Consider the following 13,261-nt stretch of genomic DNA (forward strand, 5'->3'; position numbering starts at 1 on the left):
AGAGGGGAGAAGGGGGAGATCTTAATTACTCCCGAAAAGGTAGCACGTTAGCTAAACTGATCTCTTTTCAGCTCCACAAACTGTTAAGCATCCCTTGTCCGCAGGGCCTGAGCATGTGCTGTTCCCTCTGCCTAGACGTCTCTTTTCTCAACAGGGCGAACTTTTTTTCTTTATCCTTTGGGTTTCAGCATAAATATCTGTGTGTCATCACATCATCCAAACTAAATTAGCATCTTCCCACCATCATTCTTTGACCTCAGCCCATTTTATTTTTTTCTCATTGTAATCATTTTTTGATAACTTTTTAAAAAACTCGTCTCCTCCACTAGAATATCAAGCCACATGATGGAAAGAAAGTTTTAATCCTTTTTACAGCCATATTCCCAGCATTTAAGTTACAGTAACAGCACTCGCAGTTCTAAATGCGTGTTTTTGTTTTTTGGGGTTTATTTTTTTGGTAAAATTTAACGTCTTCATCAGTACGTACTGTAACCACACAAAGTTTATAAATTTTCCTATGCTCTTGAGAAAACTGAAGCTAACACTTTAGCTTTTATGTAATCATAAAAGTACCACACAGGGAGGAACTGACGTAGATTGATTACCTTTACCTCTGGTAATATTTTGATATTAAGCCAAATGGTAGGCCAGTCACATTTGAGATTCCATTATGGGATGGATTTGAATAGGAATTATGTGACATTTGCAAACTAAAGTATACAATAGTAATGAAAATCATTCCATCTCAGTAGCCTACATCATGTTTGAGTTTTTAGAGTCGGGAATGCTCATTATCAGTAAACAGTTTACAGTTTTGTTTCTGAAGAAACCAACAAAACAGCGGGTAGGTAGCGATGCATTTTCTTGGAGAGATCCAGATCTCTTCACAGAAAAAAAAAAAATTCTTTTAGATTGTGAAAAGAGATGACAATATGAGAAATTAAAGAATTATCATCCCCAGCCAATGCCAGAAGATGACACAAGAAACAGACCTTTCCTCTTGGTCCTCAGCCTCAAACTCTATCCCATTTTGCTTTATTTTTAAAATGTGGGCCTGACCAGTATGGCAACGTCTTTCTGTACCATGTCAGGTCGGAGGAAATAATTGAAGTCCAACTTGCCATTGGCTCAGCATAGTCCTGTACATGAGGAGGCCATCTGAAATCTTGAGGATTTTGGAGGGGACATAGCTTCATCTAGAATTTGGTAGACTCAGGATACAATGAGAAATTGATTTTGCCCAAGAGCATTGCTTTAGACTTAAGATGAGAATTTTATACAGAAATAGATGACCACTTTAGGATCAAAAGTGCCACTCTTGAATAGGCTTATGACTCATCCTTTTGGCTTTCAAAGAGAAAATACAAGAACGTGTCAGATAACCAATCTTGGAAATATATATGACCACAAAACAGAGTACAACATCAAAAAAGGAAGCATTGTAAGTAAAAAAAAAAAAAAGGTGCTAAAGGACAAGAGGAATGCATTTTGTGCAAATACTTGACATAAAAGTGGAAAAAGATAGAAATTGAAGAGAAAAAAAAAAGCATTAGTTAAGCTAATTAAATTAAGTTTTCCTATACACAAAGAACACATATTTGGAGTAAGAGTTATGAAGATAAAAGTACAAGATGCTGGGTGAGCGCTTGTAGACCGCAAAATGCATTTTGGAACTGTACGATGAGGACTGACAAGATGTAGCAAAGGAAACGTGGGTAGCTGAACACGTGGCATACCTGCAAGGATGAAAACTACAGACGTCCAGTTAATCATGTCGTAGGAACCCGAGACATCGAGCACATCTCGTAATGAACCTGTTTTGGAGTTCATGGAAATGACTACCAGCTGTTCTGACGACGACGTGACCCAGAAAGTCTATACGGTACCGAAGGCCAAGCCTAATTAGATATATCACTTCTAACTGCATAAACCCGCAGTCTCAGAAGGAAGGAGATGGATTGTGATGCACATGTTGGGAGGGTGACTTTCAAAACTGCAGGAACTCTGGAGGCTAAAACATGCTGCTGTTTATTAGGGGCTGTCTTTGGTGGGAGGATGTAAGGTGACCGTATTTGTGTCTCTTTCTTTCTACAGTGGGTACATTTAACTTCTATGACGAAAAATATTTTGAAAGTATATACTATTACAGATACAAGGTGTGCAAGTGATGTGGCTCCTTCCATGAGCTACATTAAACATCGGTTCATAGTCATGTCTCATGTTGTAAAATAGTCAAAGGATAATCTATTGTCGCACACAGTCAAAAAATTATTGTCAAAAGCCAATGTAGAGGTTTTTTTTTTAACCACTTCATTATTTAAACTTGGAAACAGGTCTCAAAATGACTGCGATTTAAAGCTACATCTGATTATTAGCAAAGGACTTTTTAAATCTTATTTTGTTTAAAAGGGAACAACAGTCGCATAAATTGTGTGCGTTTGCGCGCGCTCACGCGTGTCTCAATACTCTTCCTCTCATTATGGGGGTTTCTTAATGATAGAAACTTTGTATTGTCACTGAGGTGTGACCTGAACCTCTGGCAGGGTGATTGGGTCTAAAATGCCAGCCCTGTGACAGTGGGATCTGAGGCCCTTTGTGCTGCTCCTGCAATAATAAACCCTCTGGGGGAGATGAGGAAGCCCCTAGTCTGTGTGTCTGTAGAAAGATTCATATACCCCTTCGGAATTTTACTTGAGCAAAAAATCGCACTGCATTTTGTACCGCGCCCCCATGCCTTTTACATTCACTTCAGAACACTGGAACTAATCTTTTTATTAATCTATGTAATGATTCCACACTTATAGTGCATTCGATCTATTACTTTTCTTCTAAAACCACTCTTCAATGGTATTTTCTAACCTTTATGCCATGAAGACTGGTCTTAGTCCAGAGATGAAAGGATGAAAAAAGGAAGGAAGGAAGGAGGAGGGTTCAGGAAGAAAGGAAGAGAGAGAAAAAGGGAATAATTCGGAAGAAAGCCTTTCATTCGCATAAACCTTTACAAAATAATTCCCCCACTGCAAACAAAAATATAGCTTGGATTGCAGTGTTAGAATTTTGTTTACTTTAAGAAATCTGGAAGTGTGTATTTCTTCATAAATAGACTATAAAAATGTAATTCCGTTAGTACAGGAAATTGCTAACCAGTATCTTCTTAAGCCTCAGTCACCTTATTTATAAGAAGCGTTTGGACTTAATTGTTCTATGAATCTTAACTCAAGCTAATAAACCAACCAGGGTTTGAAATTTCATAATTATTGTTATAGCAATTCACACCGTGATTTATTCCAGTGACTTTATTTTAAATGGTAGTTTCTCAGTTGGAGAAGCGGTTCAAAGTCATTTTGAGCTCGGTTAAACTCATCGCTTGGAGCTGTGATTACTTTCACGTCCTAATTAAATAGGAAAATTTATCTCTTGCATTTTGTTTGGGGAGTCACAAGCAATCAAGAACAGTATGGTATTATTATTGATGAGCATTATTTGATTTTTGCTGTCCAGTAACGTATATATTATTCTCTGTGAATTAGGGCATGGGATGTACTTTCTGTAAGCAGGGTAATGGAAAGGAATCATTAAAGGAAAACATGCTGTGTTTTGGAGAGAATGTTTTACCTGGAACATAAAAATGACAAACAGACTACGTGTCTGTTGTTATAGAACCCAAGCCCTTTCCAGCTATTTACACTTCCGATGCAAATGGCAATTTGACACAGACTAGCAGTATGTATGATGTGAGCATCTGCGTAAAAAAGGCTACCTATGGAGCATGCCCAGTGCGGGTGAGTGCGTCCCGGGCCCTCCCCCTCCAGATCTCTGAAGATAAGGCTTGAACTTTGCACTTGCAAATGTCACTGCATACGTTGTTTTTTGTTTTTATTTTTGTTTTCAGATTCTCTTACAACTAATTTCCTTTAGCAATCCAAGAGCAGGGAAGAGAATATTCAGGGTAGCAAGATGCATTAAGTTTAGAACGAGTTGGTGCCTGTCTTTGAATGCACTTGAATCGTTTTTTCTGTTTAAAGCAACATAAAGCATTCGAGTGTTTGTTTCCCCCGCTGCAATGGGAAAATAACCATCTCCTTGGATTGGAGTCCTCCGGGGTAGGGAGTGAAAGCCCGGAGGCAGAAAGGGAGCAGCAGAGGGGCTTGCCCCGAGCATGGATGGGAAAGGAGCAGGGGTTGTCCTCTTGGGCTCAGCGCGCACTGAGGATCTGCGCCCGGGGCTGCAGCTGCGGATGAGAAAGCCGCTGTCTGGCTCATGAAGGCCACCTGGATCAGGCTTCTGAAAAGAGCCAAGGGAGGAAGGCTGAAGAATTCGGATATCTGTGTAAGCTCCAGGGCGTTCGTTTGGGGAGACGTTATTTTGTCTTTGCTTTGCTTTTGTGGCGCGGGCTCCTTTATTTAGTAATGTGATCTCTGATTGCAAGAGAGGGAGCCAAGGAGAGTCCTATAATTTTCTGAGCTCCTTTTCCTATGTCGTGATTTATTGCCATAGGAGATATCTTGGGCAGGTGTTTTCTGTTGACAGGTTTTGCTAATATCTACTTAAAAGTATTATTGAAAAAATGTGTTGCTTCAAGATTGAGTGACGCTGGCTGCTGTTGCAGTTTTGTTGGAGAAGGTATCAGGTGAATAAAAAGGTACAAAAGGATGCTTAAGATTAAAGTGGGAGTCGACTCATGGTAGTGACGTTTTGGAGAGTTCAAGTTTATAATGCGTTCGCCTTTCTTGTATTTTTTTTTTTTTTATTAGAGGCTCCTTTCTAGTTGTAAATACTTGCTTTAGTGTGTGGATTGTTCTTGAAGCTATCCTTGAAACCCATCGATGCCCTTCAGCCCTGCACTGCACCATGGAGCCGGCTTCATTCTGGAGGAACCTGTTCTGGCTTCCAGAAAGGACAGGAATTGCAGCATAAGGCTTTGAGAAGGAATGGTAACTTGGTAGGCACAGACATCCTAGTGAATAGTCTGCAAGCCAGAGCGGGATTTTCTAGACGGTTTGCCACGAGATGGATTATTTCTTCCTCTTTTCAGGAACTTATAGCAAAATCTAGGAAGCTAACTGTGGTGTCAATGAAACATTTCCAATGCAAACGTCATAGACAGAATCTATTTTAAACTGTACATTTTTCTCTCCAGGGTTCGGCAGACTCCTACACCAGCCGTCCATCCGATTCAGATGTTTCTTTGGAGGAAGACCGGGAGGCAGTGCGCAGAGAAGCAGAGCGACAGGCACAGGCCCAGTTGGAAAAAGCAAAGGTAAAATCATTTTTTTTTTTTCCCCAGCCAAGCTCTTTCTTTGCCAGTTGTGCCCAGACTGTGATGGGCCACCTGTGGAAGTTTCTCCTAAAACATATGTTTGGGCTCTTACAGTATTTCATTGTCTGGTTTAAAATAGAGGTACAAGAAATATTTTCTTCCCTGGGTAGAAACAGGAAGTGTGGTATAGAAGAGTGGCCCTGCCTTTTATATTTTATAATTTAAGGAACTTGTTTCTGTGGGTAGATGGCTTATGTAGTCACACAAAAGAATCCCTGAACATACAAAGAGGAAAAACTATACCTGATATCGAAATGATTTTACTTCATTTTTCCAGAAAACCATTTCTCTGCTTAGAAAAACAAACTTTTTTCAAGCTAACATTTATTTTGATGTTCGAGCAATCTTTCCCACAAGTTTTACTCCATAGATGCTTTGTAATGGGATTTTCTTATATTTATAAAAAATGGACTATATTACGCTTTCCAAAAATAAAGCAACAAAGGATTCTTCTTAGTTGAAAACATTCCTTCCCTTGGAGAATTTCTTCTTCATCCCATGATAATAAAGTGCATATACAGGGAAGGGGGACTGGAAATCAGACATGAAATATCTAAGTACAGAATTTAGCAGAGACTGTGTTTCATTTCACTAATCGTCATGATTTGAATGCTTTTTCCCGTGAAGGAATTCGAATAGCAGCTATTTCAAAAACATAGATTGTTGTTCAAGTTTAAGATACCTGCGTGTGTGTCATACTCGGTAACTTTTAAATGAACATATTTTAACACGGTTCTTGGTTTTCTTTTGAAAAAATTATTGCTTTGAAAAAGCATCAGTACTGTGTCGATCTTGCTAGAAAAAATCGAGGGATAACATTAGACTACTTCTGCTGGCTACTGCATCTTTGAGATGAGTAAAATCTCTGTGTTGCTATGGGAATCATGGCTTGGAGATTCAGAAAGCATGGACGGCCCTTATGTAATATTCATGACTTCTAGCACAGCTGCCCTAGTAGTTTACAGAGGACCTGCCAGGAGGCCATGACTTTTAAAAAGCAGTATTTCTGTACATCAAAACAATGTTCTCACCTCTGCTGGCAGGGAAGTCATCTCCAGATGTGACACAGTCCTGACTGCCAGACAACCCATAAATAACAGGAGCGGGAAGCTGATAGAGCAAGGTGTGGCCCAGCTACCATCAATTCATCTGCTCTATCAAAGTTAATCATTGAAAACATTATGATGTGACAACATGGAAAAAACTGGAGGGACATTATGCTAAGTGAAATAAAACAAGCGCAGAAGGACAAACACTGTACGATTCCACTCCTAGGAGGTCTCTAAGGGAGTGAAACTAACAGCAGCAGAGAGCAGAATGATGGTTGCCAGGGGCTGGGGCAGGAAGTACCGTTTCAGTTACACAAAATGAATTAAGTTCTAGAGATCCGCTCTATGACATTGTGCCTATGATAATGAGCAGTACTATACCGTGCACTTAAAAATCTGTTAAAGGGATAGATCTCTTGTTAAACGTTCTTACTACAGTAAAAGAATTCTAAAGTTGACATTAAACAGTGAAGAAAATTAAATAATCAGTGTATGACTAGTGAAGTTAATTGCCACAAGTTTGCAGCGTAGCTAATATAGGTTGCAATTTAGAAGCTGAATTCTAAATTCTACATTTTACACCAGGGTGCAAAGGAAAGTCAAGGAACAAAAAATAACCATTTGTATTCCCAAAGTAAGCGTGTTTTATTTGTACTAATTTATTCATGTGATTTTCACATAGCAAAATAAACAGTTTCTCGTATTGATACCACATCATCATACAACCCAAATTCTAGTAGATTTGGTGTTTAGTCTTTGGTTATCTGATTGGCATTTTTTTGTCCACGACTGCTTTAAGTCCTGAGTTAAGTGACACATCTGCATAGAACTTTTAAATATCTTTCCAATGAGCATCGATCAAAATATCTGTCCTAACTCAAACCAGGCTCATGTTATTTGTCATATAGACTAAAAAACTTATAGTTACAAATAACATAGAAGATGAAAGAAAGTGAAGATTTAAAACAAAGGGAAAAATAATCGAAGGGCTGTTTCCTGTGTTTGATGAACATAGTTTATTGACATCCATTTTTCTTCCTTAAAATTAAGTCAATATCTTAAACCTTTGTTGTATGCAAATGAACTAGACTCAGGTAAGTGAGAATTTAAATATGTTATGAAAGAAGACAGAAGGACTAGGATGTAATTTTTCTTTGTGTTAAAGTCATGATTTGGTAAGTCTGGTTTATTAATTTTAATATCCTTAAAGAAGAAATGCAAACAAATATTGTAGATGGCTCATTCATTGGATTACTTTTTTCTGTTCCCCTCTACCATGCCTTTATACCATCATGCCTTTTTGAGACCTATTTTAATGAAGCCTTCAAGTTTAAAAATACATGAATTTGTTGCTTAATTTTAGATAGTATAAAATACTTTGCACATTTATTTTGAAAGAATCAAAAGTTTTATACATTTATTTTGTAATCATAGCATCTCTCAGACAGATCTTATAAGTGGATGCTTTAACTCACTAACCCTACAGATCACATAAAATAGGTCTGTGCAAATGCCTGGAATAAACCTCAGCTGTGCTTCCAGATCCGGGCCTTCGGTAAATGTGAACTACATTATCCATTAATTGCCTTAATACGTCTGTGAAATAAACTAATTGACAGGTAGTGAGCTAGAGACACTGGTGTTTGAAATTAAGTGACCTACAAAAGGTTATATAACCAGGCACTCTGTGCTTCCAGTAAAACCCAGGACTTTTTACTACACTTTGTTATGGCTTCTCTTCAACTTTATGGTGAACAGATTCTGTATTAATTTCGAGGCAAATAAATATCAACTGACATGACCTTGTGTTTTAACTTGGCATTTTCTGGTCCCCAAGACACGTTTTGATCCTGTTTGGTTTGCCATGTTTTGCAAATCTTGCCTTATTTAAGCAGGTGCTCTTTGTGTCTGCCTTAAAAACAAGTAACATGTAAGTTTATTTCTACACTGATCTTTTTTTTTAAGAAGAAACAGCTTTTTTGAGATATAATGCACTCATTGAAAGTATACAAATTCAGTTGCTTTTTAGGATATTTACAGTTGTGCAACTATCACTACAGTAAAGTTTAGAACATTTTCATTGTCCCCTAAAGAAATCCCATGTTCTAAATTAGCAGTCACTCCACGTTCTCCGCAACCTCCTCAGCCCTAGGCAACCACTGTTCAGCTTTCTGTCTCCATAGATCTATCTATTCTGGATATTCCATGTAAATGGAATCACACAGTAGGTGGTCTGTTGTGACTGGCTACTTTCACTTATATAATGTTTTCGGTGTTCATCCACGCTATAGTATGTATCAGTCCTTCATTTTTATTGCCAAGTAATATTCCATTGTATGTTTATATCACATCAGTTGGTGGACACCTGAGTTGTTTTCATCTTGTAGTTATTGTGAATAATGCTACTATGAACTTTGGTATATGTACAAGTTTTTACGTGAACATAAATGTTTATTTCTTCTTCCTTTGGTATATGTACAAGTTTTTACGTGAACATAAATGTTTATTTCTTGTATGTGTATATCTAAGAGTAAAGTTACTGGATTGTATTATCATATTTTTTTGATTGCAAGAATAATTTTCTTGTCACCCTCACTCCCCACAAATGATCTTTTCTGGCCAATGTGCGGAGACTGAGATGAGGAATCTGAATGAGGAAGGTAATGGTGCAGAGATGAAATAGGTTCGGTGTGGGATTCTTTGTAGAATGGATTAACATGAAATTTTAAGTCAATTGTCCCCTCATGAGTGAATGTGTACTATATGAATGAAATTCTATTAGTCACAGTTGGTGAGTAGAGGGACTGCAAGGCCAGAGCCACAACGAAGAAACAGGCAGATCTTTTGCCTGCAAAAAGCTTCTACTGTTTGTCTAGGGAGTAGAGTTTGGCCTTAAATCATGGTGATTAGAGGTAGACTGGAAGTACTTTAGGGGAATATAGAAGTCTGTGAGCATTTGAGAGTACTGCACCCTGCTGGCAGAGATAGAAATGGATTAAAACGACTTTACAGGATGGACTGATAGAGTTTAGCCTATGATGTAGAAAGTGAGGAGTGGAGAAGTGAGAAATGCCTCAAAGCCTTAATAAGAAATGTAAGTAAAGGCCAACATGAAGAAATGCTTGGCAGCAAAAAAACAAAAATCAAAAAAAAAAAAATAAATAAAACACGGAATCTTACAGAGAAAGATTCGCCAACTTGAAACTGTTTTTATTCTGGCCTCACAATTAATAGTTTGGCTGAGTATAGTATTCGTGTATTAAAAACATTTTCCTTCAGAATTTTAAAGACATTGTTTTGTTGTCTTCTAGCTTCCAGCACTGTTGATATGTTTACTGGATGTCACTTGGTCTTTGAACGTGGCTTTTAAATTTTCTCTAATATACTGAGAACTGTTCTTCCTTGGTATTTTGAAATTTTGCCTTGGCGTAGGTCTTGTTATTTTATTGTGCTGGGCTTCTCATTTGTTGTGAAGGGCTAGTCATTTCAGTTCTGGAAAGTGACTAATTTTGGGATAATTTTTTTCTACCGTATTTTCTTCTTTTTCTAGTTCTCTAGTTTGTCACACATGTGATTAGAGCTTTCTTCCCTCCTCAGCTTTTCCCTATGATCCCTCTGTCTTTATGTTATTCCACCTGAATTTTTGTCCACAACATGTATTGGAATTTTTATTTTTATAAAATTCTAACGTTCAAGAGCTTTCTTCTCGTCTTTCCTTTTTTAGCTTCCTGTTCTTATTCCATGAGTATAATATTTTCTCTGTGTCTGTTAAGACTATTTTTTAAGTTTTCTGTACTGTCACTGTTTTTGAAACTTTTAAAATTGGATTTTATTTTTACATACTGGAGATTTTCTTCAAAGGTTTGATTCTTGCCTGTCTATTCATAATTAAAAGCAAAATATTGTAAAGCTGACTTGAAGTTCCACGTGTGATGGCAGAGCTTCCTGACTGTTGGTCTTTTATAGGGTAATTGGTGGGGAGGGCTGTCTTTCCTTTTAGTCTGGTCAGTGTCCCTAGAGAGGAGTCCCCAATTTCCTGGTATTTTACATTCTCATTCTTTCTACTCTGTTAATTACCACTGTCCATTATTTTCTATATTCAACATTTTTGCCTAATCTCTTCTTATTTTCTGTTCTTTATATCTGTGGGTTTCTTTAAAACACACACACACATTTTCAGGAGGAAGCATATGTGCAATTGACTATGTTTTATTTCTCATATTTATCAATAAACATACTGTAAAAGAGAAAAATATTTCCCATAACGAGGCATCGGAAGAAATCTACCCGATTAGAAATATCCCCCTAACTATCCTTTTCAGAAGAAAGAAGAAACTTGAATGTGTTTATTCACCTTCAACCGAAAGATGAATTTTTTACTTCAAAAAATGTTAAACATGTTTTTTAAAATGGGTCTTATTGAGAAAATTATGTGGGAGGTAGGAGAGGAGTATATGCTGATGCCTATATTGCCTACTTTCTTCACTCCACAAAATACACTAATGGAGAGAATCTAAAGAACATGTGTCAGGTATTAAACTAGACAGCTAAAAAAAAGCTCATTTAATTGGTAAAAGATAAATCCAGCAGAGAGATCTCCTAACAGAAAACACAAAGTATGGCAGACACTCATAAGGAAATACTTGAAGCTAGCATGATTTTCCTGTCGTTGATTTCAATGCTGCGTTTTAATTTTTGTATTGAAAAATTGTTGGTTGTCTACTCATAACAATTACCTTCCAAATAGAATTAGAAAACTGGCTAAATATGTCTAACTTCCAGCAGCATGAGTTGGTTTATTGTGCAAATACACATTAGGTTAAATTGCATTTTTTCTACCTATAAAAAGTGTGAAAGCTCCCTGAACCTGGGTTAGCTTCTGTGTTAACTCATAAGCACGACAGGCACAGCCATTGGTGTTGTGAGTCTTTCACTCATCTCCAGGGCTTGTAGACATAATAATAATACCAACAATAATAATAATACCAACAATAATGACTTCACCATGTGATTACTGCTCGTTATAGACAGTTTGTGGCTTCGTAGCATTTTGAAATACTTCTGAGCAGTTACGATCATGTGGTACCTGCGGCTCTGGTTCCTGTACTACCTTTTACATCAGAAAAATCCTCATTCCTTCTCTCAGCTGGCTTTTGCTGCAGAACAAACTGCTCACGATTTAATGGCTTGAAGTCACCACCATTTTGACTTGGGTCACAGATCTCTTCATCCTTGTGTCACTGGCTGGCTGACAGGTGAACTGGTGACCAGGTGATCTGGATGGCCTCTTGCGTGTGTCTGCAGGCTGGCAGCTGGCAGTTGGGTATCTCATTCTCCTCCGGATGGTCTCTCATCCCCAGTGGGCTGGCTGGCCCGCTCTCATGCTGGTCTCAGGGTGACAAGCACATCAATAGAGAGAACAGGTCCCACTACATGATAGTCAAATCCCTTCTTGTGTCATGCGTGTTAATGTCCTGTTGATCAAAGCAAGCCAAGTGGCTAAACTTGGAGTCATTGTGGGAGGAAGCTACCAAGGGCGTGGATTCTGGGATTTGTTGCCATCTTCTGCAAACCATCTGCCCCACGCACCTTCATTTTCTCATAAGAAGCAATGCTTTCGGAAGAAGAACTGTCTCCTTACCTTTTAAAATAAACAACCCTGTCTTCCCTCCTATCCCTTCTTTCCCTCCCTGTCATTTTAATTACACCAGGCATTATATTCTCTGCTTCCATTTCTTCCATGTCTTCCCCACTTCCTTGAAACCTATTTCTGTTTCTGTCTCTCTCCTGACGGTCTCTATGACCTTCTAATCAAGTCCGTGGGCCTTTTATTAAGTCCATTCAACCCAATGTTTAGCCTCTGACCTTCTGGCTTTTATTGTTTTAGACAAGCCACTATTTTTCAAACTGATGGGTTCCTCAGGAGTTGCTGCAGAAGCAAAGGGGTTCCCAGCAAGGTGTGTTCTGTGTATTTCTCCCAGATTCAGACAAAGCAGCTCTCTCTCCATTCATTCAACACAGTGGGACTTCCATGTAAGTTTTTCTTTGAATATGGAGCTTCACCTCCATAACGAGGTTTAAGTCACGGCCATCTTTCCCTTTACTTTCTCATCCTTCTCGCTTTGTCTGCGCCTCCACCCCGACCTCTCTCCCTAGCGTTAGTATGTCAGATCGTCCCCCTTTTGGCATCTCTGTCAGTTCTGCCACCTATTTAAAATCAAATTCTCCATTTTCTCCTTCAAATCCTTTCTTCTCTGCATTCCTATTTCTGTTGATGTCGATTTCATCCTCCCAAGCTTGAAGCCAGGGGTTGGCAATATTTTTTCTGTAAAGGATCAGATAGGAAATATTGTACATGTCGTGTGTTGTGTGCTTTCTGTCGCAACCACTCAATGCAGGAAAACCTGGATTCCGATTCCATCTGTGCTGCAGACTGCCTGCTCGATCTTTGGACAGTTCTGTGGGAAGCTCGGACATAATTTTGGTGATAATTGCATGAGCAGGCACATGTCAAGCTCAGGGTTCCCAGTCAGGGGGCCAGAGTGAGCACAAGCAACTGAACACACAGCTCCTGCCATCATGAGTTCAATGTCTAATGGGAGTTTTTCTTAGAAGGCTTGAAACCACTATTTTCATTTCCTCTTCAGTTGTATATGGTTGCCATATACTATTATATGTGGTCACTACTGTGTTTGAATTATGTGTTGCTAACTCAGCAGTCAGTGCTGTATGGCAGATCTGTAATGTCCAGTGGCTGCTGACCCGAATGGGATGTGGCTGGCACTGACTCTGTCACTCGATCATCACAGCAGCTCAGTGCATCGGGTCACATTGCACCCCTATCCGTTTCTGTGACTAACACACGTGTTTTGTCTCCTGAACTAGACTTTGC

General features: G+C 38.6%; 1 protein-coding gene across 8 annotated transcripts in view; it reads left to right on the forward strand.

The window, feature by feature from the left end:
* The window catches only part of CACNB2 (calcium voltage-gated channel auxiliary subunit beta 2), a 309,505-nt gene that overhangs the window by 195,440 nt on the left and 100,804 nt on the right, over positions 1 to 13,261 (forward strand). For 7 of the 8 annotated variants that reach the window (XM_039877507.1, XM_039877502.1, XM_039877509.1 and 4 more), the window contains one exon: positions 5,141 to 5,260. In XM_039877507.1, the coding sequence (XP_039733441.1) occupies positions 5,141 to 5,260 (120 nt within the window). Of the gene's footprint in view, positions 1 to 4,260; positions 4,330 to 5,140; positions 5,261 to 13,261 lie in introns of those variants that run through there. The other variant, XM_039877508.1, reaches the window with a different exon arrangement.

The sequence above is a fragment of the Pteropus medius genome, unplaced genomic scaffold (assembly GCF_902729225.1).
Source record: "Pteropus medius unplaced genomic scaffold, Ma_sr-lr_union100, whole genome shotgun sequence".
NCBI lineage: Eukaryota > Metazoa > Chordata > Mammalia > Chiroptera > Pteropodidae > Pteropus > Pteropus medius.